At 40.5% G+C, this 27,856-nt stretch overlaps 1 protein-coding gene across 2 annotated transcripts in view; it reads left to right on the top strand.

Moving 5' to 3' along the window:
• The window catches only part of RHBDD1 (rhomboid domain containing 1), a 121,887-nt gene that overhangs the window by 22,490 nt on the left and 71,541 nt on the right, over positions 1-27,856 (top strand). For both annotated transcript variants that reach the window (XM_044241723.1, XM_044241725.1), the window contains exons 2-3: positions 3,838-4,345; positions 5,403-5,535. In XM_044241723.1, coding sequence (XP_044097658.1) covers positions 3,913-4,345; positions 5,403-5,535 — 566 coding nt within the window. In that variant the 5' untranslated portion in view covers positions 3,838-3,912. The remainder of the gene's footprint in view (positions 1-3,837; positions 4,346-5,402; positions 5,536-27,856) is intronic.

Here is a 27,856-nt window from a genome sequence, read left to right on the forward strand (position 1 = left end):
GCCATACTGTACTCTAGTGGCCTTCATTTATAAACATGGATCCCCAAATATATTCTGCACGTCTCACATTGGCTATGGTTCTCTCTGTCTTCCCATTAAGTTTACATTTGTTGTGAACATGAACCACATCATTTTATTCATCCTTTGATTTGCTACAGCCAATATTTTTTCCCCCAACAAATAGAAATGTGTTGTTTAGGGGCTGTAATTTTAAGGGTTTTGTTCTTTGTGATGTCTCTGCAGCTAGGCACAGAGACCGGCATGTGCTTGGCACTTTATATTTATTAAATAGAGGAGTGCCCTAAGAATGGCTAAGTAGACATTTTGTGAGAGGGAAGGGGTAACTTAGTTTTCAAAAACCAAGAGAACAGACAGGAGGTATTCTTTCTATAAGATTATGCCTCTGGAACCTACTGAGAAATTAAGGGTACAAAATGGAAATTTGGGAATCCAAATGACAAATGCATTCTAGAGACCACAGGAGTGGAATTCCATGAATGTGTGCCAAAGAGAGCAAGAATAGAGGCAAAAGGAAAAGCAGAGGAAGGGGGGATGACATCACAGGAGAGCACAGGATCCCAGGAAGGCCCCAGTAGAGGTCATGGCGAGAGGGATGCTCAGGGAAAGGGACCATTGGATTTGGGCAGAAGTCAAGCAAATGCAAAACGAGCCTGGATGTAGTGTGAAATAATATTCCGGAAGTTCTATCTTTTTTTTTATACTGCTCATCACTAATGATTCCCATTGGGGTGGGGGGGATTTTTCTTAAGCAAAGACCCAGTTTTGATTTTGTGCTGTGAATAGCCTAGCGTCATAGGACACTATTTGTACTGAGATCAAAGGGTTCATTTTGTGATTTCTTGTAAGCTGATTACTTAAAAATCAAGGCCGGATTTTTCCATTGCTCCTATTATAGGTATTGAGGTTTTATACTAAAATTATTTAGGAATGGGGTGCTTGGGTGGCTCAGTGGGTTAAAGCCTCTGCCTTCGGCTCAGGTCATGATCTTAGGGTACTGGGATTGAGCCCCGCATCGGGCTTTCTGCTCAGCGGGGAGACTGCTTCCTCCTCTCCCTTTGTCTGCCTCTCTGCCTACTTGTGATCTCTCTCTCAAATAAATAAATAAAATCTTTAAAAAATAATAAAATCATTTAGGGAATGTTGCAAAAAAATCACAGTGATTGGAGATTTGAAAATAGACTTGAATGTCAATGTGGAAAATATAGACTGTTTCTCTACAATAGCCCAGGAGCTCTTCAGTTGAAATTTTGTTAAGTTCTCTAATTCCTGAGAATGCTACAGAGCTATAATAATAAGCTCATAGCAATAAAAAAAAAAAAAACTTGGATTTTGCTAATAACGGGTGTACACAAACACACATGTACACATTAATGTGTAACTTTTTAAAATTCTTTTTTTTTTTTTAAGATTTTATTTATTTGTCAGAGAGAGAGAGGGAGAGAAAGCGAGCACAGGCAGACAGAATGGCAGGCAGAGACAGAGGGAGAAGCAGGCTCCCCGCCGAGCAAGGAGCCCGATGTGGGACTCGATCCCAGGATGCTGGGATCATGACCTGAGCCGAAGGCAGCTGCTTAACCAACTGAGCCACCCAGGCGTCCCAATGTGTAACTTTTTTCTTGGTCTTTTCTTAGAATGTATATGGGAAGAGGAGGGGGGGAGTACATTTGAGCCTTGTTAGGATGCTACCATTTGCATAAAGCTTTTTCTGCACAGGTTAGATTACCTTAGAATATTGAAAAATGTAGCCACTGTATATTTAGCATCTGCTTCGTTCCAGATGTGTTATAATAATCCTGGAAAGGAGGTATTATCATCTCTATTTTAAAGCGAAAAAAGTGAAGTTCAGAGAGTTTAAGTCATTTGCCCTAGGTCTCAGAGCTTCTAAGTAGAACTGTACCCATTTTTGCCCCAAAGCTCACGTACCTTCCAGTGTCCTGTCTGAATGAGAATCTTTGATCAGAGTAAGTTGTGTATTTGGTTGAGAGCCTAGGAAGCTCCATAGATAAAAACCACTAGATGAGAACTTCTTCCAGCATCCTGGCCCTAATCTGCCTCTGGACCTATATCTGCAATTGACATTTTTCTTCTTCCTTCCTATTACAACAGACAAGGTTGTTCTCTCTAAGGACTTGATACTTTCTGTGTATCTTTTGCATCTTTAGTTTGTCTCTCTTTGCTAGCTTCTTCCCATAAGGATAACCAATGCCCTCACCAAAGCAAATACCATCTGTACTGGTTAGTGATTGCTGCATAACATACCACTCTAACTCTTGGCGAAGCTACAGTCTGATTTATTTAGCTCACTGTTCTGTGGCTCAGCAAATTAGGCTGGGCTCTGCTAGACTCACTTTTGTGACTGTGGTCAGCTGCTGGTCAGGGGCACGAGCTGGCTAGTGGCCAGGGCTATCAGGGTGACTGGAGTTTGTGTCTTTCCTCATCTAGTAGACTAGCCCAGATGTGTCCACTTGGTTGCTTGAGAGCATTTCCAGAAAGAGCAGAAGGCTGTCGGTCATCTCAAGGCCCACACTGAGAACTAGTGTCCTTTTGTCTGCATACTGTCAGCTGGAGCAAGTCATAAGGACAGCCCAGGTTTGGGGCAGGGGGGAGCGGCGAGGGGGCGCAGGGTGGAGAAATACTGCTGAACTTTGCAATCTTTCTTGTTACTAACTCTATTTTATTCTGTAAGACCACAGTACAGACTAACACACCTCAGGCCGACCCATGTATCTCAGATGTGGTCTTCTGCTGTCACTGCATTCAGAACATAGTGTGGCAATGGTTAGCTTACTTCTTAGCAGGAAATACGTTCCTTAAACACGGTGACTGTGTTTCAATCTAGGATTCGGCACATAGCAAGTGACTTTTAAAAGCAGAAATTTGGGGCACCTGGGTGGCTCAGTAGGTTGAGCATCTACCTTTGGCCCAGGTTATGATCCCGGAGTCCTGGGATGGAGCCCTCCATCGGGTTCTTGGTTCGGTGGAGAGCCTGCTTCTCCCTCTGCCTCTGCCTGCTCCTTCTCCTGCTTTGCTTTCTCTCTGTCAAATAAAAAAATCTTGAATGAATGGATGCAGAAATTTTTGTTATGATAAAGCAGCCTAGCAGTTGGTAACTGGCATTATGGAGTAGAAGATAATAAATCCTTGCATTTTAAAATCTGCCTATGGAAGTTTAAAACCTTTGGGGAAGGGCTCCTGGGTGGCTCAATGGGTTAAGCCTCTGCCTTCAAACTCAGGTCATTCTTGGGATCAAGCCCTGCATCTGGCTTTCTGCTCAGTGGGGAGCCTGCTTCCCCCTCTCTCTCTGCCCACCTCTCTGCCTACCTGTGATCTCTGTCTGTCAAATAAAAGAGAAAATCTTAAAACAACAACAACAACAACAAAACAACTTTGGGGCGGAATGTATTAACTATATAAAAATTAAATATTTCCTTAAAAAAATTAAGGTGGTAGAGAATCCTGTTCAGCATTCTGAGTAGAAATCATTATTAAATATTTACACACTGTCTTTCTAGGTTTTTTACAAGGTTACAAATTTGTTTATAAGAAGACAACTCTTTTTTTTCATGGTGTATTTGTCAGAGAAAGCATACGTATCCATTAACTGGTCCGTTGGGATTTGGGAGAAAATTTCTATTTTAGAATGTAAAATGAGGAAGGACAGCATCCTGATGTTACTCTGGAAGACACTGAAAAAAAGAATGTTTCTCTCAGATGGGATGTGGGATATATACAATGTAAGCTCATCTTTAAGTGAGCATGCCTTATCGGTGTATTAAGTCTTAATTGACCGATTTTCATGTGCGTTTTATGTTTCAGGTTTGGCTGCCTATATATCTTTCCCAATTCCTAAAACCTGACCGCGTTTTCTCAGCACTGGTTTGATATCTAACTATGCAGCGGAGATCAAGGGGAATTAACGCTGGACTTATTCTGCTCCTCTCTCAAATCTTTCATGTTGGGATCAGCAATATTCCACCCGTCACCCTCGCAACTTTGGTTCTCAACATCTGGTTCTTCTTGAATCCTCTGAAACCGCTGTTTGAGTCCTGCCTTAGCGTGGAGAAGTGTTACCAGCAAAAAGACTGGCAGCGCTTACTGCTTTCTCCTCTTCACCACGCAGACGACTGGCATTTGTATTTCAACATGGCATCCATGCTTTGGAAAGGAATACATCTGGAAAGAAGACTAGGCAGTCGATGGTTTGCCTATGTCATCGTCACATTCTCCTTGCTCACTGGAGTGCTGTACCTGTTCTTGGAATTTGCTCTTGCAGAATTTTTGGATGAACCTGACTTCAGAAGGAACTGTGCTGTGGGTTTCTCAGGTAAGGCAGACAAATCGCTAAGGGAGCATGCATGAAGATAGTAAGGGAGGTATCACTGTTGACATTTTAGGAAGTGAGTGTCCCTCTTTGGTGAGGAACTGAATTCTGAGTGGCTAAGGATTGCTGGAGCTTGGGTTTTGGAGAGAAGGATGATTGGAGCAGGGGAGAGAAGATCATGCTATTCTGTTTTAATGCTGCATCATTCACTCTTGGACAGTTTGCCATCAGGGTCTGCTCCAAGGTAGTTTGTAGGAGATGTAGTTCTAGAAATACACACTGGCTCCTTCATGGTGGAAAGACCCAGTAGTGTATCTGTGATAAGAAATTTTCTAAAACCATAAGTTTGCCTCTCAATAAACTCTTAAATCCATGTATCACACCTTACGATGGCATGTTCACTATATTTCAGAAACCATGATGGTCACTCTCCCTATATCTCAGAGGATGGAAATGGCCATCTGGGCCAAAATGAGGTGTTCTAAGAATTAGAATGTGAAGAAGAGGGTGGGAAATAGTGCTGTAACAGAAGGAAATCTAACTCTTCCCTCTACTTTCCCTGCCATCTGGCCCTCTTCCCTTTAAGATACATCCTCATAGTGCCAGTTGTGGGAGAAGAAAGGAAACATGCCCTACCCTCAACATGTCTTTCCAAAGAGGTTAGAAAAACCACATTTTCAAAATATTTAAAAAAAAATACTGCTATTTTTTTTTATGGAGTTAAAAATCACATAGCATAAAATTAATGATTCTGACATGAAGAGTTCAGTGGCATTTAGTACCATTTTTGGTACTTTATTCCCATTTTACGTGTTGTCTATTTTCCAGCATACTGAAAGTCAGTATAAACTTACGCGTTAAGAAACATCAAAAGAACGATTACCTTGAACATTGTCTTTCTACCAAAAGTTGGGTTAACTTGTAAAGAAAAGGGTGTTCCAAAACAAGAAGTGGGATATAGTCAAATAATCATTTTCATTTTCAGTTAGTTTTCTTTGTAAACGTGGATTATTGCCATATTTGGATTGTTGATATTTGTGTGCTCTTTACTCTCTTTTAGGAGTTTTGTTTGCTTTGAAAGTTCTTAACAACCATTATTGCCCTGGAGGTTTTGCCAACATTTTGGGCTTTCCTGTACCCAACAGATTGGCTTGTTGGGCAGAACTTCTGGCTATTCATTTCATCTCGCCAGGGTAAGTGTTTACTCCCAGAGAAGACAAATGAAGAACCTGATGTTCCAGGGAGAAAAACTTGTAATAATAATGAGGTAACCAGTTTTTGTTTTGTTTTGTTTTGTTTTGTTACAGCAAAGTTTATTCTTTAAGGACGGCACTGAGCCTACTCGTTTGAATGTCAGACGTTTCTGAGTTTGAATCCTGTCAACTGCCGAGCCCTAGTATTTGGGTCACTTTGCCTTGTCTGAACTTCAGTGCCCTCACCCTTTAAGTAGGAACAAGAGAACCTGATACACAGATTGGAGGATCCGTATCCATGAGATTGTCTATTCCTGAATTCTAATAATAGTAATGCAGAGAGGCACGTAGAAACCACATAATCATAGAGATAAAAGATTACAAGACATGTTGGTCTGGTACTTTTAAGCCATCTCAGTTGTGAGGTGTCTTGGTGATAGAACTCTTTAAACAGAAGGCTTGACTCACAATCTCAATATGTAAAATGGATCCATGATGAACCATTTACGGTTGAGAGCAAGCTTGGGCCCCATTCCCTTCGTTTTATGCCCATCTTGCTGTAGTTATCTTAGAGGCAACCCCAGGGCTCCAAGGAATACAGTGGGGGAGCCACTGATCTAGATGAATCCTTTCCTTTTCAGATGAGGACAAGAAGAGTTGGTGGTCAAGGTACTTTTCAAAACACTTCTTGGTAGACGCTAGCATAGTAAGGGTGCGGACCTCCTGACTCCTGGCCTGTCCTCCTGGCTGGGGTGCTTTCCCACTTTGATTCCTTTCTCTGCGTTTGATTAGAAAGAGGAGGGTGAACTGTGCTGTTCTCCCGCCTCCCACCAGTGTTGCTTCCCTTAGTCTGTACAGGCTACTGGAAGCACATGGTTTTTGTTTATTTTTACTGTAGGGACCTGGATAGATACTCTTTGGAGAAGGAGGAAATTTAGGAAGAAGTAATGAGGGTGCTTTGTTTATTTTTCCTTTAAATTTTTAAAAGTTTTGGCCATTTTTTCCTTTCAGACAGCAGTTTTATTTTGCTTTGGGTTCCTGTGGCTGTGTTGGGTGTTGTACTTTATTTGAGAATTTTCTCCCTCCTCCATGCCTTAGCCCAGTAACAGAGAGAGAGAGAGAGAGAGAGAGAGAGAGGGGCCCTTCTCTAATGCTAATTTCCCATCATGGACAGCCATTGGCAGCTGGTCTGCAAAAGGCAGTGATGTGACCACTGAACACCACTCATTTGCAACTGTATTGTTACCTTGTGACAGTTCCCCGAAGAAAGCCTAACAAAATCTTCAAAGTTTTCTTTGAAAAAGGGTCCAGTAATGTCTGTCCCTTCTCTGAACAGGCCTCTCTATACCTTGTCACTCACAGTTCCCTGACTTGCTTGATGTGACTTGCTTCTCTGTGTAGAGGGGACTCCTGTTTGTGACCGCAACCAGCATTCATATTGAAATCACTCCCTCCCTGGACACTTGAACTTTTATTCCGCGATGAGTCCGTTTGAATAGCCATGCCTTTAATATTCTCACGCAACCATTTCTGAAGACTCTCACTCATCGTGCACTTTATTTTTTTTTTTTTTAGGGTCCCCCCCTTCCATGGAAAAGGCATGGTTGCATTTTTATGTAATATGCTTATTCTGCATGGAGGGACCTGATATCCTGAGCCTGGGAATTACATGAAATTTCCTATCTTTGAAGTTTGAGAGAATGAATCTTTTGGTGTTTTAAGATTTGACTACTTTGAATGATAAACTTCTGATTCCCAAGCATCTGCTTCTGCCTGTGTCTAAATAAAGACCAAGCTAAACACTGGTCCAGGAAACTAAGAAGCGAGGAGGAGTGCTTCTTTGAGATGGATTTTGGAAGAATGGAAGAAACCAGAGCTCTCTTTGCTCTGCATTGTTATTCTCCTGGTGGTTGTCAATTAGAATTTGCACTGGGAAAACACTGTAAATCTTTAGAACAAAGCCGGCTTTATTGTCAGACTTAATGAGCTGCCCTCTGGGGAGAAAAAAAAAACCTGCCAAGCAAACATTTGGTGGACCTCTGTGTTTTAGGAAAGCCACGGAATTAGTAATTTCCCCCAGTTACAGCGTCTTATGGAGGGAAGCCACTCCAAACAGCCAGCCATTAGGCACCGTGAGGGGTTGGACTTGACCAGGGGAGTGAAGTAATCACACTCATCTGTTGGTGCTTTTGCTTTTCACAGTACTTGTTTGTCCCTTGTTTTCAGTGATTGCTGTGCCTTACATGGTCCTTCCATTCCCTGGCTTGTCCTGGGACCCTGCTTAGGGACTATGTCTGAAGACCTGTCCCTGGCCCAGAGACAGCCCAGCAGGGAAGTGTGCAGGGCCCATCAGGAGGCTGCCTCCTAGTGACTGGGTTCTTGATCCCTTCCACCCCCTCCCCCTCCTGTAGATGGAAGAAAGGGGGTCTGATGCCAAGTGTTACTTCTAACCTCTGCAGTTTCTTAGATGAGCCCAAGGCTCTTTAGTCCCAAACTGAAGCTCAGGGAAATGAACATTGCACACTGTGAGATAGCCCCACAGTGACTGCACTCGAGGACAGTGGTCATGTGTGAAAGATCTGGGCCGACATGGTAGCCGTGGGACCTCCGGGGAATCCTGCAGCTTCTCTGAGCCTCAATTTCCTCCTCTGTCTATCGGGAATGTTACTTGCTTTCTCTGTTTCCTAAGTCAGCTTTGAGGAGTCCAAGAGGTAATCTATATGAGGGCGTTTATAAATTACAAAGTACTTCTCTCATCATTTTTATTATGAGATGAATCCCTGGAAGTGTGTAGTATCCCTGAAATGAATCTTATTTCTTTTTCTTCCTAAAATCAATAAAATAAGTCAAACTGTTTGCTTCAGTTCTGTCTCTCCCCTGCCCCTTGATCCTGCTTGACTTTTCCACCCAGAATGGCAGTTAGCAGTTTAAAAATTCCCTTGGGCTACTCATAAACACAAAATTAAGCGGGCCATGACTGCATTTGGACCCTAAGAGATTCTTTTGTATAATACAACAGTTCTGAAAACATTAGCCCCTAGGCTTTGATACTGCTTCACTGCTAATATTTGATGAGAGGAATTACTCTGACTCTACGAAAAACTTCTTGGTTAGATTGACCAAATGAGAGAAAAATAGATATAATACCTTTTTTACTTATTCCAGTTTTTTTAATTGTAAAAATTTTCAAAGTAAAGAGAAGCTGCTGGACCATTTGAAAGTAAGTTGCACACATCAGAGTAACTTCACCCCTAAAAACTTCTAGCATGTATCTCCTAAAAACACATTGCTTTATATAAACACATTACTGTTGTCGTATTGAAGAAAATTAATGGGAATTCCCCATTGTTGTTTAGTAATAAGTTTAAATTTAAAATTCCCCATTTTCCAAATTTATAAATAGATTTGAGTATCTAGTAACTTTTGTAACTGTTGTGCTTTTTTGGGGGGGTGGGTAGAGACATAAGAGGACTAAAATATGGTTAAAGTTCATGCATTTCATTGTATTTTTTTGTTCCCTTTTAAAGTCAGTCCTCCTACCTTTTTATTTTCCTATGACATTGAGAAATAACTCATGGAAAAGTTGTGAAGAGACCAGGTTTTGTAGAATGTTCCAACTTCTCGATTTCTTGTTTACTTGTAGGGTTACTTAGCTCCTTCCTTTAGCCCCCGCATTTGTGTAAACTGGAAGTTAGGTACAAAGGTTAGGTACATCCAGATTAAACTGGGTTGTTGGCGAGAATACTTCATGGGGTGATACCATCAGGGTACATAATAACCATATTACATCATGACAGGAAGGACATAATGCCGGATTGTGCCTCTGTTAGGAATTCTAAGTTTAATCCATTAGGATAGTGTCCATTGTAAGGCTACATCTATCCCTTTGCACTTGAAAAACAATCTGGGAGTGGTAATTGGACATCATGCAGTTAGCTTGTTAATAACCTGCTGCCTTTTTTTTTTTTTTTTTTGCCACTCGTGTAGTCAAGCCTAGGGCACAGCCGCATCGGTCCCCACCCCCAGTCAGAACTTCCTGCCTTTATATTGTTCCAACACAGGAGGCCACACTAGATACTCAAATCTATTTATAAATTATACATTTATATGTGCATGTGTGCGCTTATATACACACAAATACGTAAACATAAACATTTACTTGCGGAAAGTTCTGAGGAATGGACTGGCGGTCTTGAGAATAAAAGGCCAAGGCAGGGCAGGCTCCTCGCTGCAGGCAGGGTCCAGAGCAAACTCCTCAGCAGGGCAGACAAGGGCACCCCTGCCCGCCTGGCCCCAGCCCCAGCAGGCACAGCCCTGGCGGCTGCCCCCAGCTCCCAGCTTCCTTACACCAACCGCCCCCCCCCACCCCCACTGCCCTGTGTCTGCCCGGAGAGGCACCCCGTTTGCCCGGCCCGTGCGTGTCCTCCTCCACAGCTCCACGTTCCCTCTGCCCCCGACGTGCCGACCCCACGGTGGTCTGTCCTCTGCATTCTGTCTCCCCAGTACTGTGTGTGCTCCCTGAGGCCAGCATGTGCAGACTGAACCAATAAATAAAATGATATTCCAACAGAACGTTAATTCAAAGAAAACCATCCTACAACTTTCCTCACGACTCTCCACATCACTGCTCTACATCACTTCTTTGCCAGTGACGGCCCTTGTTTGAACTGGTTGTTTCAGGGGGAGCCATGAAGAATGATTTTCTGATTTTATCATTCCTTCTACACTTATTAGGTGGGGTCAGTCCAGGGTTAGAGGTTAAAACCCAAAGGCAAGGGACTGAGGAAGAGAAGTGTTCTGTCAAGGGGAGAGCTGCATTTGGAAGGCTTGAAGCTATTCAGCTTTGTGGGTTCTTTTTAAGGAAAAAAGAAAACAAAATTGAAAACAAAAGTAACACTTTAAATGACAATACAAAGCACAACAATTTACAATTTTAAAGAGCTAACAAATACTATAAACATTCAAAAAATCCATTAAGTAATATTCTGTTAACTCCCTGGCATGCCTTTAATTTATCGCCCCCCCTCTCCCCACCCCAGGTTTGGCTGAGTGCTTTTGATCTCTTCTTCATCTGACAGTAATTTGGCAGTAGCATTTCTGTAGAGAGAATAACATGGTGTATCAAAATTAATTTTCTATTGGAAGTTTAGGAGAACTTCTTTTATAGCTAATGTAAATTTTTAGCTTTGTTTTCTGATTTGGAGAACATCTCCATCAAAGTGTTTTTACATACACGCTGTAAACTTGCAGGGCTTTTCAAGATTACTTGTGCAGTGACCAATATCTAGTGTACTTTGAATGATTTGGGTGTTGTCACTGATCTTTAGTGGCATGGTAGGAAATTCACATTTTCCTCACTGATACTAATACTTTGGGCCAAATCAACAAGAAATGTAAATATTAGTGCTTTTCATTAATTGGATTATCAGAACTCTAAAAGCCCATTTATCCCTTCTGTTTACAGCTTTTGATATGATTTGAAAATATTTTTGAGAGCTACAAACACGGGAATTCTGATAAAGTTGATTTTGCATGATTCTCAAAAGAGAAACAGAAAATGGGTGGCGCATTTGTGATTGCATACACTGTGTTACCGAGTAGATTCCTGGCAGAAGAGAGCTTCTGTTTCATGGCTCTTTTCACTGTGTGTTAGTGGGAACTGAATTCCCCCATTTATAGTTTTCCATGCTTGGCGATGGGGAGAACTTTCTAGACTCTGGACTCTGACTCTGGCATGATGACTATATTGCCAGTGCTCTCTGCCCCAGGACAATTGAGAGTTATGTGAAACTTCTGCCCCCCTGCCTTCTGTTACAGTTCAGATTAAAGATGCAGAGTGGGCATTAAGTGGATTTCCTGAAGCCATTCCTCTGCACTGAAATAGACCATGAACCGTGTAATAAACCCCACTGAATCCAAACTAAATGTAGGTTCAACTCAGCTTCCCTTTTGCCAGATCCCTGGCAAGTGAGAGGCCTGCTGTTCTCAGAGCTTCTTGGCAAATTCACCTGTGGGTTCTGTTGTAAAGGTTGTCCCAGCGATGCCTCTGGGGAAGGGAAAGGAACTGGAGAGGCCTATACATGGTGGGCAAATGGAGGGGTTAAGGCATAGGAGTTTTTGTCAAGTTTGGAAATGGAGAGAGCTTTGAGAATAGGAATTGGTAGTCAGAAGACAGGATGTTGGAGTTTTTACTGGTGAGCATGTCTGTGTAGGTATGAACTGGAGGAATGGTGGCTCATTAGAGTCAAAGAGCTTAACAGGTGAGGTGGTAAGGTTGAGGTGTTGGGTGGATTATCTACCTGGGGAGTGATGCCACCCAGGGTAGTTACAGGAGATAGGGTAGAGATGAAAATAGTGAGATTATTCCAGAGTCCTCCCTGGATGTCAGGAAGTGATACTCGAGACAGATAGCAGGCAACATCTGAATTAGTCTCTTATTGCTGCTGTAACAAATTTCCACAGATGTGGTGACTTACAATAACAGAAATTTATGCTTTCATGATTTCTGAAGTTACGTGTCCAAAATCAATAACACTAAACTGAAGTCATGGTGTTAGCAGGGCTATACTTTCTCTGGAACTCTGGAGGAAATCCATTCCTTACTTCTTTCAGCTTCTGGTAGTTTCTAACATTCCTTGGCTTATGGGCACATCCCCCCAAAACTGCCAGAATCACAATGCCTTCTCCTCTTCTACCTGTGTCAAATTTCCCTCTGCCTCCCTCTTATAAAGATACTTGGGATTGCATTTAGGACTGACCCTGTTAATGCAGCATAATCACCCCATTTCAGAGCTTTAACTTCGATTCAGACATGGATCTATTTCACAGAGTCATTATTTGTCATTGTCAAAGTCATTATCAAAGATGGGTAGAGAAGGTGATGAAGATTCAAACTCAAAATACCGGCCGCGTGTGTCTGAGCCTCTGGGAGTACATCTCCTTTCCTCTTCTTTGGCATACCCTTTCTTTTCTCCTTGTGAATTCCTGGTGGCCCTTCAGAACCTAAATCAGATAATGACCTGTTCTGTGCTGCTTTCCTGGATTCCTCCAGGCAGGTTAATTTTTTATTTTTGTTCCAATAGTGTTTGTAGATTTCTGTACCATAAGCACTTTCTTCATTATAATTTGTCCTTTTCTTTTCCTTCTTCTCTAGGCTAGGAGCTTCTTGAGACTAAACACTTTTTCTGACTTATCTTTGTATCTTCCTTATCTCCTTGACACGTAGTCAAATTAAGTAAATATTTATGGTTGAATGAACTTAAGTTCATTGTGGGCGGGCATCATCTGGTCCATGGAGGGACGGGATAGAACAAAAAGGTGGAGGGAGGTTGAACTCTTTTCTTTCTGTCTGCCTGTCTGAGACATTTGCCTTCTCTTTCCCTTGGACTGGGACTTACACCATTGGGTCCCTGGTTCTCAGACCTTCAGACACAGATTGGAATTTACACCATTGGCTTTCTTGCATCTCCAACCTGCAAATGGCAGATCGCAGGACTTCTAAGCTTCCATAATCATGCGAGCCAACTCCTTATAATAAATTTATACATAAATTACATGTAAATATAAATACATAAATTATATATAGAATAACTAAGTATGTTATATATCCATCCATACTATTGGGGTGTTTCTCTGGAGAACCCTAATATAATCATTGAAGGGACATGTAGTTTCTGTGTTTGCTTTTGGTCTGAAATGTTCTGATGGATTCCTTTATGACACCTGTCAAATGTTTTAATTTTACTGCTTTTTTCAGTTGATAAGGCAGACCAATAGCTCATTGTTTTAGAACTTGATATCTCATTCAGTTGTAAGGAGGGAGTAATCTTGAGCAACTTTGAATTAAATCTTGAGTGAAAACAGAATGTTAGTTTTTCTTGTGCCTTTGCTGTTGGGGTTCTTGTTATTTTTTTAATTTTTTATTTTTTAAAAAGGATTTTATTTACTTATCTGGCAGAGAGAGGAAGATCACAAGTAGGCAGAGAGGCAGGCAGAGAGATGGGGGGAAGCAGGCTCCCCACTGAGCAGAGAGCCCGTTATGGGGCTCGGTCCCAGGATCCTGAGATCATGACCTGAGCTGAAGGCAAAGGCTTAACCCACTGAACCACCCAGGCACCCGTGGGGTTCTTGTTAAATAGTGACCTGAATCCATGTCTGTCCCTTCCTACCCCTTCCCCCACACAACTTCACAATTTAGCGAAAGAACACATACCAACAACTAACTGAAACAAAGCAGAAGGCAGAAATTTTAGTTCGATAAAAGCAGAGGAACAAAAAAGGGGGATAATTAACTTTGATTTGAGAAATTAGGAGGCTTTGCAGAGGGGAGGGTATGTGCATCGAGTGTTGGGAGATGCCATGGGAATAGAAAGAACAAAAACCAGGAAGCATGGTAAGTTTAGGAAACAGTTTGGGGAAATTACTTCAGAAAGGAAGAAATCAGGGTAACCAGTTAGTTTTCCCAGCTTCCCGACGACAGCATCTGTTTGTTTAGCACTCGCATGAAACAGTCTCTACAGAACAAGTGTCATTCAAGGTACATTCTATGAACACCCGGCTCCAGAGTTAGGATGGCAAACTGGGCGGCAGGTTCAGGGATTCTGACCTTGCTTGCTGAGAGATGGCTTTAATTTCTTTCTTTTTTTTTTTAATTTTTAAATTTTTTTATAAACATATAATGTATTGTTAGCCCCAGGGGTACAGGTCTGTGAATCGCCAGGTTCACACACTTCACGCACTCAACCATAGCACATAACGGCTTTAGTTTCTAATGAGGTACAGCCATGAACTGACCTGTGGCTTAGGAAACAAGACCAGGAATTGTCTTTCGATTTAGTGGTTGGAGTCGACGTGAATGTTGACCTAAACTAGAGAAGAAACCAGAGACCGGAACTAGTGCAGGGTCTGAGAGGGAACACATCAGGGAGAGGTTGCTGAGGCCAATTTGATGGCCTTTGGGGGATAATAATAATGACTTTCCTGTATGGGGGACTTCCTGTTGGCCAAGTGCCATTGTAAGCTCTGTGTCTTCATTACACCTACTTTGTGAGGGAGGAGTAATTACTTCTCTCAGGAGACGAGGAAACTGAGGCATAAACATTGTTTTAAAATACCTTACTGAAGTTAGTCAAATACCAGCTACTAAATGGGATAGGATAGTCAATGAAGTTAAGCTTCAGCAATCAGGTCTATGAATTCAGCCTCTAAACCAGTGGTTCTTAAATTTCTTGGTTATTAGACCAACTTAGGGTCTTAAAAATTATTGATGACCCCAGAGGGCTTTGGTTTATGTGGAGTATATCCATCAATTTTGATCATACTGGAAATTAAAACTGATTGGGGTGCCTGGGTGGCTCAGTGGGTTAAAGCCTCTGCCTTTGGCTCAGGTCATGATCCCAGGGACCTGGGATCGAGCCCCTCATCGGGCTCTCTGCTTAGCAGGGAGCCTGCTTCCTTTCCTTTCTCTCTGCCTGCCTCTCTGCCTACTTGTGATCTCTGTCAAATAAATAAAATCTTAAAAAAAAAAAAACTGACACTATTTTAAAAAATCAATATTCATAATACACTTAAAATCATAACCTCATTTACTAACGATAATTCATTTAAAATAATAATAGTAAGCCTAATCCAATAGGTGTTCACATAAATAATATTTTTTATGAAAAATAAGTATATTTTCTACACCACAAAAAGGGAGATGAATGGCAATAGAAGTTTTCGCAAAACTCACTGGTGGTTAGCTTAATAGAAAAAAAAATCTGACTCCTATATTTGCTTCTTCAGTTAATCTGTTGAGCTACATCATTTTGCTGAAAGATAATTTGACCTCACACAGATGTATGCTTGGAAAGATTAGGAGAGAGCATTTGAATAGCCTTTTCAGATAACTGTGGATATTCTTTGTACCATATCAGTACTTGGCAAGTGGTACTTTCTTAAAGGCTAAGGGTCTATGGAACACACTTTGAGAACTGCTGCTCTAAGCTCTCATGCTGCCTGTCTAGTCACACGAAGGTTTTGTAACTCATGTGAAAGGAAAGATGGTGATGTAGAACCTGGACAAGGAGAATCCTTTCCAGGGGTGCTTCATGCTGTCAGGGATGGGAGAGGGAGGGACACTGTGGGGTGTGTGAAAATACACCTAAGCACTGAAACTGCTCAGTAACAACTGTCAGCATGAGCCATTAACTCTTTGTTCCAAGAACGATGGCTCCTTGTCCCTCTTATCCCAGAGACTGACTATAAAATCTTCCTGTGTTCCCTGTGGGACAGAATTCCTTAGACTGCATGGAACGTCCTTGCTGCATTGAGTTCTCTTCTTCCATCTGCTTACATTTTGTGGGAAGTCGCTTCTGGCATGTTTGTCTAAAACACAACACATGGTTTTTTTGTTTTGTTTTGTTTTGTTTTGTTTTGTTTTTCCCCCAGTAGTACTGAGGTAGGGAACACAAAGGAAGAGGACAGTGGTCAGCTAGGCTGGATTATGTTTGAATTTGAAGTGCCAGTTAACGCCCATGGGGGTCTACCTCCATGGTAGACTGTTGGTTCGCTGCGTGGGAATGAGGAGTGAGGTTCGGAAGAAATGTTTGGAACATGACTATGACACCACCTCCTGTCCCATGTTCTTCTAGAACTTGCTGCTCTGCCATCATGAGGTGGGGTCCAATTTACCTCCCCCAGAATTGGATGGATTTGTGACCTAATGTAATCAGTAGATGACTGCAAAAAGGGCCTCCTTACTTCTGAGGCAACACATTTCTTGCCTGGTGAGCTGAACTCCTTGGTCTTGGGGTCCATATAGGAAGTTGAACTCCCCTGATTCCGTCACGAGGAAATGGCATGTGCCATGGGAGTGGATGGCCTTTAGAGCCATGAATCCACCTGACCTCGATGTTCTAAAGCAGAAACTGTCCACCCTTCTGTGCTCTTTCTAAATTCCTGAATGTGAGTCAAAGGAAATGCTTGTGTTATGCCACTGCATTTGGGTAGATGCGCTCTGCGGAAGTTGTCATGGCAACGATGAGTTGGATGAAAAGGGGAAAAGTAGAATGAAGAGCAGGGAGTACAGAAGATGGTATTTGGGGGGTGGCAGAGGTTGGAGGGGAAGCAAAGGGCAGAGGTATGGGGCAAATCCACACCCAGATGCCATGCTGCCCTGAGTCAGCAGCCTTGGCCAGCAATAACTGGGCTTTAAAGCAGTGGTTGTCTACTGTGCGTTCTGACCCTTTAAGAGATCCTGAAATCAGTGTAGCTGGTCGCAGCTGATATTCAGAAAGAAAAGAAGGAAGTGGGGGTGGGAGGATTACTAGAGATACTAGTGTTGAATACAGTAAGGGTAGATATCATCTCAAGGAACTTTAGCTATATGCGTATGTGAGCCCGGTCAAATCTAAAACATATTTTTATTGTGGGACCATATACAAATTTCAAGAGGTACTGCTTCAAAGCAGCTACTAGTTGCTTAAACCAGAGCGAAATATCTATGTTCAGGAACAGTGTCATTCATTGTCCTCAGTGGTAATAAACTGCTGGGACGTTGGTGGCAATGAGAAGAACAGACTGTGATCACAGATTTCTATTAATTTATTGTCTTTCATTAGAACAAATACTGTTTGTTCATGAGGCTTGGTAAAGGCTGTGCCAGCTCTTAGGGTAGCTCTCTGTGTATGGAAATATGGGCTAACAGATGTAGAGTTCACCTAAACCAAACGTGCTAGTCATGTTTGTTCAGTGACAAACAACATTCTTTATAAAATCCTTTGATAATTGAAGAAGGGGTTCTTTAGAGCAAAGCAGAAAACGAGGTAGAAGAGTTAACACTTTTTCCTAAATGAAAGCATAACATTCCTCTCTAAACTGTTCTAATGTGGAAGTATTTCCAAGAGCTTAGTAGAAAATAAAAGAAAACCCAAATGGCTACAGGGTCAAAATATACATTGGGTGGGTTGTATAATAAACAAGCAAAGGACAAATAAGTAATTCCAGCGATACCCAAATTAATTGTGCTGGGGAGAGAAAGCGCCTTCAAAAAATGGCTTGATGGATGAGCCCGAGGAGGAACTGTGGTCCCTTTAGGGTTCAGGCAGCGTTTGCAGCTCATGGAGAGGAGAGAGGGATTCGTGTTTTTCAAGCGTAGGTTAAGTTGTTTTTCAAGAACTTATGCCAATTTCTTATATCGTTTTTGTCTGCAGTTGACCTGCCTTCGGTATCATTATTTAAAACATAAACTTATATAAACTTATAATGCAGCAAAAGTTGTTTCATGTGTGTTTGTGTTTATGTGTGTACGTGTACATGTGTGCATGCACAAATCTGTTTATTCATTGTCTGAGATGATCATTTTCTGATGGGTTGGTGTTCTGTTGATAATATATATTTACATCTTTTGCTTGTATCTACCGGACTGTTGAATTTTTCCAATAAGCTTGGATGACGAATGTTTATAGCATTAGTACTCTCCTTCTGTTTTATTTCATGGAAACATGTTTTCACAGACTATTAAGGAGAGCAGTTTGAATCAACATTCTAGGACTGTCCTGAGCAGAGTTTTCTGAAGTAGGGGAAATTTTTCTTCTGCATTCCTCACATGTCCATTTATACACTCCTCCCTCCCCTCTTTACAGGCTTCCATAAAGGAAAGTTCTATGAAACATATAATAAAAGAGTCAGTTAATTTGTCTGTCTCCCAGGAGGGCTTATATTTGAACAGAACTCAAGGTGAGCGCAATACTTAAGCAAAGCATCGATTCCCAGGAGTTAGATTTTATGAGAAGAGACTGAGAAATTTTGAGGCAGGGAGCTTTCTCTGCCATTAGAATTGGAGCTCTTTGAGGGAAAGGGGGTGTATGAATCATCTGTCCCGCTCTGGAGTCCAAGGCTGTGAACAGCGGGGAGAACCAGCCCTGCCCTGGACCAGTTGGACAGAGTGAACTTCAAGCTGCATAGGAGGCCCTGGGGAATGCAGAAAAGAGAGTTTCGTCTGACTACTTAGTTTTCTTCAGTTATTCTTTTCTAAGAGATCTGTGTAACAATTTCTTTTAAAAATTGGTTAATTGCATAAATAACTGGACTGAACAAAAAGCAGCAGCTAAATGGAAGTGTAACGTAATTTCTCAGTTGCTAATCTTCTGATTGTCTGCATATTCATTGTAGAAAAGTTGAAAATATGTCATCGTTTGCTGAAGAAAACAGATTGCCCACGGTCCCCCACCCCGAGAAAACTCCTCTTGGCATCCATTCTATCACACACCGCCGCCCTCATTCATACACAGGTTTTTCCCTACTTCTTCCTGTCTTGTGAGCATGGTTTCTTCCAAAGCCTCAGTTTGAATGGCTGTGTCAGGATTCCTGTTGTGGGTCCTTGAGTTTATTTTCTCATTCACTAATTTTACATACTAATTTTACTACCTAATCGTTCAAATTACAAGTGAGGATGTCTGTCAGCGCATCATTTGCAAGTCTTGGCTCCCAGACCTGAAGACGTCCTCGGAGTCGATTCCCAGAAATAGAATCAGTGAGCTCAGGGTTTGAATTATTTTCATGACTCTTTGTACATATTGCCAACTTACTTTCTGTTAAGTTTGTTCTGCTTCATAGTCCGCTGACAGCATACGAAGGGGCCCATTTGCTGGCCAGCCTGAATTTTCTCCTTCGTTTATTGTTTTTAATTTGATATAACAAATTATTCCATTGCTGTTATTTACAACAGTTTGTTTTTTTTTTTTAAATTAGGGAACTAGGGCAACTTGTCATTTCCTTTTCAGTAAGTTGTGTTTTGTTGCACGTGATTTGTCTGTGTCTCTTACATTGTTTTCAGGAAGCTGTGTGATATTACATATCATGTGTTTCTTATTAGATTATATACTAAGAGACCTTAAGTACCCACTACAGTCTTATGTTCTATAAATAATAACATATAACATACAAATAATAACAATAACATGTTCTATAAATAATAACAGAGACAGTGGTTTGTTTTTGTTTTTTTGTTTTTTTTTAAGACTTTGTTTCTTTAGAGAGCAAGAGCTGGGGGGTGGAGCAGAGGTAAAGGGAGAGAGAATCTCAAGCAGACTCCATGTTGAGCCCAGAGCTTCACTGGGGGCTCCATCGCATGACCCCAAGATCATGACCTGAGCCGAAATCAGGAGTTGGACATTTAACTGACTGAGCCACCCAAGTGCCTCACTGTTTATGGGGAATTTCTTTCTTGCTGATGTTAATGGATAGAGATATTTTCTAAACAGTAGCTAAGAACTGAAAGTTTTTTACAACAAAAATAAATGATACGATGGGGTATTTTGGGGAAAGGCTGAAGACAGGTTTTATTTATTATTGTATTTTAAATATTTTTTTTAGAATGGCTTTAGATTTGCAGAAAAATTGTGAAGCTCTACAGAAAGTTCCCATAAAATCCACACCCATTTTCTCCTAATTTTGACATCTTAACATCAGTATGGTGCATGTCTTACAATTAACAAGCTAGTATTGACACATTATTAACCAAAGTCCGTACTTTATTCATACTTTCCTAAGGTCCTTTTTGCATTCCAGAATCTCATCTGGGATGCCATATAACATTAAGTCTTAGTATCTGCTTAGATCCCTGGGTCAGTGTAAGCTGCCATGACAAAACACCATAGACAGGGGTGTAAATAACAGAAATTTATATTCTTACAGTTCTAGAGGCTAGACATCCAAGATCAAGATGCTAGCATGGCCGATTTCTGGTGCAGAATCTCTTCTTGGCCGGTGGATGGCTACCTTCTCACTGTGTCCTCACATGATAGGGAAGGTTGTTCCCTCACAAGAGAGGGACACAAATTTAATCTTCTAAGGGCAGTAATGCCAGCATAAGGGCCCCACCCTCATGACCACATTCAAACTACCTCTGAAAGGCCTCATCTCCAAATACTATCACGTGGAGATTTAGGGTTTCCACATATGAATTTGAGTGGGGGCAAAATTCAGTCTGTAGCAGCTCCTCTTGGTGGTAATAGTTCTTATTTATTTATTTTTTAATTTTTAATGAAGAGTTGTAAAATATTATTTCTCAATGTCTGTGTATATAAGCATTAACTTCCTTTCATTTGCCCTCATGTGATTCAGAAGCAGTGTTCAGCTGGCCACTAACATGATTTCTAAGCAAGTTTTAATTTAGGTGTGTGAACCCATATTGTTTTCTGTAATTGGACAGTCTTGCTGTGCTTCCATTTTAAAATGTGTGTGTCATCATAGAGGGGAGTATGAGAAATTTCCATCCCAACCGGAGCTCATCAGCATAGAAGTTGCCTGCTGTCTGTAAATTAGTCAGACCTTGTTTGGGGCCTGCTTTACCCAATTGTCTGGCTCAGAATAACAGAGAAGAGCAGTAGGTAGAAATAAGGAAGCAGCTGGTTTTCTAGTTGACATAGAGTTGTCTGGAATAGGGCTCCCTACCTAGGTTGAAACTAATTGGCCATCATGCTGTGATGTAATTGTGGGTATGCGCTTGGTGGCACCTACCTAATCTTAACTAACTAGGCTTGCTAATGATCAGCTCTGGTGACTTAGTGACAGGTGCAAGACGTGGGTTCATGGTCTTGGATGTCTCAGGTAATGATGACTGGTGTACTTTTAACAATTGAAAAGTTATATATTCTGTGCTCAAAGGTGATATCACTGTGTGCATCTTATTAAATGGAAGAGCTCTGTGTAATATGTCTTATCGAAAAATGGTGTTTTCTAATCTCAGAAGTTAATTACCAGATGTAGCAATTATTTCAACTTGATTTTCATTTTACTAGTTTTTTTTCATTAAAAAAATAATGAACTCTGTGAAGCATAGCTATTTCCCTTTTGAGTATTTAGAATGCACTTTGGCCTGTTTGGAATTTTTTTTTTTTTCCCAGAAGTCACTATTGGAGATAAATGTTATACAATTAAGTATTCACTCTCAACTAATAAGCTGATAAATCACATCTCTGGAGATTTCTGATGTATTTACTGAATTCTTCCCTGTTTCAGTATAGGAAGGAATATTTTAAAATAGAAAGTTCTTTACATTTGCTAATTTCCTCCTTCCTCTTCTGCAGTCTTAAGTGATTTTTAGTTAAAAGTCATGGGAGTTAAATAGGCAAGAGGACTGTTTTCCATTTACTTTCAGGTTCGGTTCAAATTATGCAAAATGAAGACAGTCGGTGCTATGAATTGAAATCATTAGTGCATCAATTATTCTGTGATAACCAGCTGAGAATAGGCTGCAGCCTCCTTCCATTTTAAAGTTGACTTCTCATTAGCTTATGTGAGAGATAAAATAATTTCATTCTAATTTATCTCTCTTTAAATGGACATTGTTCCCCTCTGTATTCGAGAGGAGAGTGTTTTAATTTTGTAGTCATTTATAACACACAGGTCAAATAAACAAATTTTATTTCTAGCAATATATCTCTCCTCTATTATTTATGTCAGCATAGTGCCTTTATTTTAAGACACACTTTTTTCCCCCCTACATCTTTTTGGGACCAAATAGATCACAAACATAGTAAAGATGCCATCAAAAATCAGTAGGGAAAATAGAGTTATTGAGCAAATGGTCCTTGAAGAATTAACTACTTAGAAGAAACCGAAATTAGAGCTTTACTTCACTCTACTTCAAAACAAATTTCTTATAGATTATGTTTAGAATATTTTGAAAAACATGTAAAAAATGTCTAAGAATATGGGAAGTAAGAATTTCAGGTTTTGAGTTGGGAAGAGTTTCTTTTTTTTTTTTTTTTTAAGATTTTATTTATTTATTTGACAGTGAGAGAGACAGTGAGAACAGGAACATGAGCAGGGGGAAAGCAGGCTTCCCACAGAGCAGGGAGCCCAAAGGAGTGCTCCATTCCCGGACCCTGGGATCATGACCTGAGATGAAGGCAGATGCTTAAAGACTGAGCCACTCAGGCGCCCCTGGAGTAGATTTCTAAGCACAGAAGCAATGAACATAATGTCAAATGAAGTCAAAGCAACACATTTTTTTCCAGATCCTCGTAGGTTATGTGGCAAAATAAAAAGGAAAAAGTACAAATTAGGAAAAAGGGGGTCACTTTTTTGTGATGAATGTGAGAAAAGTATAGACGAAAAAGTTCAAACACAGACAGTTGACAGAAAAAACATCAGTGGCTAATAATTGTATGTCATGAACATTGTTAACCAAATAAAGACAAATTAAAATAATAACCTATTTTACTCATTAATAAGATTTAAAAACTATCACTGTTGTTGAGGATTTGGTGAAATGGAAGTATACATAAACTTCTGATGGGGTGCTATATTGGTACAAACTTCCTGAAAAGTAATCTGATGGTCTGTATAAAGAGCTGTAAAAAGTTTATACCTTTTAATTTCATAACTGTCCATCTAGGAACCTTCCCAAATTATAAATAACCAGGAATACAGAAAAAGATCAACATAAGTATACTTATTGTGATGAAGTATTGGAAAATTGGAAACCACCTAAATGTCCAACAGCAGGTAAATAATTTAATAAATCATGATGCAATAGAATATTATATAGCCATTAAAATGATACATTCAGAGGTTATTTTGATGGAATTAAATATTGGAAACGTTAGAATTATACTTGAAAATCCTCGAGATAAAGATAGACAATGGAATACAGTGTATTATGTATAATATGATTTCAGTTCTTTCCTTTATCTTTTTTTTTTGCCTAAATTCTCCATACTGAGCATGCATTATTTATAGTAGAGAAAAGGAGTTACGGAGATATAAATGTAGAGTAGCTCATTTTCATGAGTATCTTCATACTGTCATCAATCTTAACTTACTGGTCTCCTCTAAATTCTAGGAGGGCAAGAATATCATCTGTCTGTCCCATTCACAGCTTATCCTCAGTGTGTGAGATGATGCCCAGCACATCATAGTTACTCAGTAAATGTGTGTTTGTAGAGTCAAGTGTGGGGTGGCTGGCCTAAGTAAAGACAAAAGGCAAAGTGTGAATAGCCGAGTTATTGCTCCATCTCTAGAAGTGTGGGGTGGGTAGGAAAGAAAAGTCAGATTGGAAATCTGAGTACAGGGCTGGAAGGCAAAGTCTAGGCTTCAAGTGAGAAAAGGGGAGACAGCCTTCAGAAGACTGAAAAGGCAGGTCAATAGGTGAAATACCCTGTGACATCCCACACAGAGACCAAGGTACCTGCATGAGATAGACGGGGGTTGTCTAGGAACCCTCCAGGGCTCCTTCAATCAGCTCTGGAAAGAGGGAGATTTCATAGGCCATATTCTTTGATCACAAAGTAGTAATAAAGACTTAGAAAACTAAATAGGAGCCAAAGGAATGTACAATCCCAATAATCCTAAGCACTTGGAAATTTAAATAACTCCCTGATTTAAGAGGAAATTAAAAAAAGAACTTTATGAATTATCAGAGAGAGCACTCCATATCAAATCTGGGGGCTATGGCTAGATGATGTGTTTTTTATAATACGCCAAGGAAGTTTACGAAATAAGTAACTTAAGCCCTCCCTTTAAGAAGCTATGAATGGAACAAATAAAATGTTAGAGGAAGGTAAAGATAAAAGCAAAATTTAATAAACCAAAAAAGGGAAATAATGATAGAATTGAGGAATCTTGTTTTTGAAAAGACAAATCAAGTAGGCAAGCTTGTGACAGGTTTAAGTAAGAGATTTAGAATTACTTGAAACAGCAGATATGAAAAGGAGTGGAAGGATTGGTGTGGAGGAAGCTAGCTCAACTTCTGGAAAGACCTGTGTTTGAGGGAGGATATCTTTTTCTGGTTTGAGAGATCCCCCGGTTTCTATATGTGTGTTTTCATTAAAGTTTTGGAATGGTATTCTTAAAACCAAATTTTCTTCCTAAGAGAGAACATAGAGATTTTGTGATCCAAGGAATATTTAATATATAGTTTTTTAAGTCTTTGAGTTCCTCTGATGTATTCCAACTCCTGCATCACTGTTGCATCCAAAGTCACAGAGTTGATGAGCTCTTACCAAGAGATCACTCATTTGCAGAATCTGTTTATCCAGGACTCCTGACCCTGTAACTTTGGAGGGAGAATTTCCCAGTGTAACTGACCTTGAGCAGATTTTGATGAACCAGTTAATTTAACTTTGAGGGTGGTATAGGTTCACTGGATGATATATACCAAGTGATTTGAACTCTGAACAGAGGGTCACATTGCTCTCTTTTCTCTCAAGTGATTTTGTGAAGTGTGATACACCAGTGGGTAAAAATATCTTAGGACTTGCTAACGAAAGACAGTGTGTGCAGAATCTGCTTTTCTAGCACATATTTTTATAGATGTTGAAAATGCTGTTGTCAAACAGCATTTTAAAAACTGTCAGGTGTGTGTGTGTTTTTCAAATGAGTTTTAAATAATTCAGTACTTATCCAGGTGGCAGAAAAACGACTTTATAAACTTGCAATGCTCTTTTGTACTGAATGTACAAGTAGAGTCTATAAATTAAAAATGAACACTATCCAATCCATCTTTTTACTAATACCCAGTGTAGTATTGAAGGAAATTTGCTGTTATTAATGTTTTGGGTTTTTTTCTTCCCCATTAGAGAATTACCTTAAAGTCATTTCGGCATAGATGCTACATGTGTTCATGTAGAGAAATTGGTTTCTGAAAGCAAGCCTTGTCCGGTTTATCTAACTTGATGGTGATTCATGGCAGCCTCTCTCCCTCTGCTTTCCTCCTGTGAGCTGTGGAATGAGGGCAGAGTAGACAGGAAGGATGGTTTGCTTAGAAGAGCCCCCTCCTTCAAAAGTCTAATTGTCTGAGAAAGTAGGGGTCATAGATTATTATGAATCTTACCCACCTTTCTCATGGACTCATAACTCAAAACTTACTTTTCTCCTGATCTTCCTATACCCAGTTTCTTCTAAGGAGTGACAAGCCAACTGTTTATGTGAAAAGGCTGGATGGAACACACAGTTCTTGCAGATGAAGAATTGTGGCTTTTCTGAAGCAGAACAATTTTCTTCGTCATCATTACAAGTGTTACTTGGTTTCGTTTTCTTCAGTTGTGTATTTTGTACTAATCATAGCGGTATTATTCATGTTTAGGAGTTATCAAATCTGGAATCTGGTATTCTCAGAGTTAGGAATTAGATCCCTTTCATGGCAAAAGATTTAAGGTGCATTTGCAGGGACTGGGAGCCACCGGAGTCACAGCCGCAGAAAATGGAGGGTTATGGTTAGGCAGTAGACACAGGGATGGTGAGAGCCCCTGTCTTGGAACGTTAGGTTGAATGCTTTTTGCATTGTGGCAGTCATTTTAAAGATTTGATGGAAGAAACAGTAAAAGTTCATTTAAAATTCATAAATTCCACTCCAGTGTTTCTCTGCGTACACTGCCTGTGATTGCTCTTAGGCATCTTGAGCACGCTGATTATACACTGTTTGACACACATTGTTTGTAACGTATTTTGAGTGCTGCAGCCTGACTTGTCCTGCGTCTGATTCATCAGCGCCGTTGTTCGCGGTACGGGTGGAGGTAGATTGCCTAACTGATGAGAGAGGGGTTCTGCATGTGCTCCGTATTATTCCAAGTTCTTCCTCATAGGACTTCGTCTTTAATGATGGCTAAAGTCTGGGTTTCATAGATTTTTGCATGTTAATTTGAGTTGAGTTTCTTAAGGTCCAGCTTAGGATCAGTGGTAAAAAGAAAACTAGATGGGCAATGAGCAGCAAAAGATCTTAGAAAATAGTTAAAGGAGATTAAAATCACCTGGTAAAATAGAACTTTGGGTAGATTTGAAGAAGGTGCAGACTCTTTTTTGAAAAAGTTCACTGAGGAAGGCAACTTGGAAATCAGAGAATATTGTTTGGTTTTTGTGGAAGTGCCTTGAGGGTCAAAATGTGACCCATAGCATCACTAGACTTACATCACATGAACAGGTATCGGGTTCTCAGTCATAGTTTTAGAGTGTTGCTCCCATTGTTCCTCACTGCAGATTATACATCCTAGTTAAACTTTCTCAGACTGACTGTCTAAGGTAAGGATGGGTAGAAGGTGTATCCATCTGCGAGGGCATTCTGGGGATGGATCCGTCCTGGAGACCACCTTTCTGCACACATTTATTGACTACCACTCCCACTTTCTCCTGGCTCTCTACTTTATAAACTTGGCCCTTGGTTTTACTTCTGTAAATCTCAGTTCCTTATCTGTGAAATGGGACTAGTAATAGTACCTGTCTTATGGACTTTCTGGGAGAATTTAAAAGATACCCTGGGGAAAGCCCTGAGCTCAGTATCTTGTTCCTCAAAAGAGCTACTCCCACTTCAGTGCCCCTGAGTTGTCTTCTGTGGGTGCAGGAAGAATAACTGAAGCTAGTCAGAGCATATCAAAGTCTTTAAGAGCTGTTTGAGTCCCACAAGCCCCATGGAAGTACGTGCTAACAACTTACTGAATAAAATATCTGTCAATTTCAGAGAGCTCCTTAATAGAGCAAATAGTGTTTCTCAATTAAAAAGTGAGATGTTTAAATTTTTTTCTCACATTTTGCTTTATACCTACAATATGTCAGGCATTATATGGAATACTTCTATATGTATTTTCTGTCTGAATCCTTGCAATGTCATTATTATTATTTCCTGCACATGAGGAATAGAGCTGTATCTTATACAAGGTTGTAGGTTCTGAGAATTAGTTCAGTGATGTGAACGTCTGGATTAATAATTCTTCAATGTGGTGACATTCTTTTGACTCTATTATTGGAATCATCAAGTCCCCCATTCCACCTGGAGTCTTAGCTTACACTGGGACTGAGACAGTGTATCACAGAATTCCCCTTCAGACTTGGAGATCTGTTGGTTCTACATTGCCTCTGTCACCTTTGGACACTTCCATTGCAATTCCTCTAGTTATAGTTTAAAGAAGCCCAGCTCAAACTAACCTGATCAAAGGAAAGGACCTCTGTTGGCTTACATAACTAAAATTTCCAGTGGTGCAAGTCAGCGTTTTAGAGACATGAGATATGGTAGAATTTGAGTGGGCAAGCAAGGGCATCAGGATTTTGTCTCTTCTTGTGTTGGCTTCTGTGTTAGTTACTTATTGCCTGTAATGCATGCTAAGTGTAGTGGCTTAAGAGAACACACAATTTTTATCCCATGGTGTTTGTGGGGCAGGAGGCTGGGCATGGTTTATCTGGGTCTTGCTGCAGGATTTTTCACAAGACTGCAACAAAGGTGTCAGCCAGCACTAAGGTCTCATCTGAAGGCTCGACCAGGGAAGGATCTGCTTCCAGGCCCTGTTCATCAAAGAACACAGTTCCTTGTGTGTTTTTGGGTTAAGAGCTTTGCTGTCACCTGTCA

The sequence above is a fragment of the Neovison vison genome, chromosome 3, assembly GCF_020171115.1.
Source record: "Neovison vison isolate M4711 chromosome 3, ASM_NN_V1, whole genome shotgun sequence".
Lineage (NCBI taxonomy): Eukaryota > Metazoa > Chordata > Mammalia > Carnivora > Mustelidae > Neogale > Neogale vison.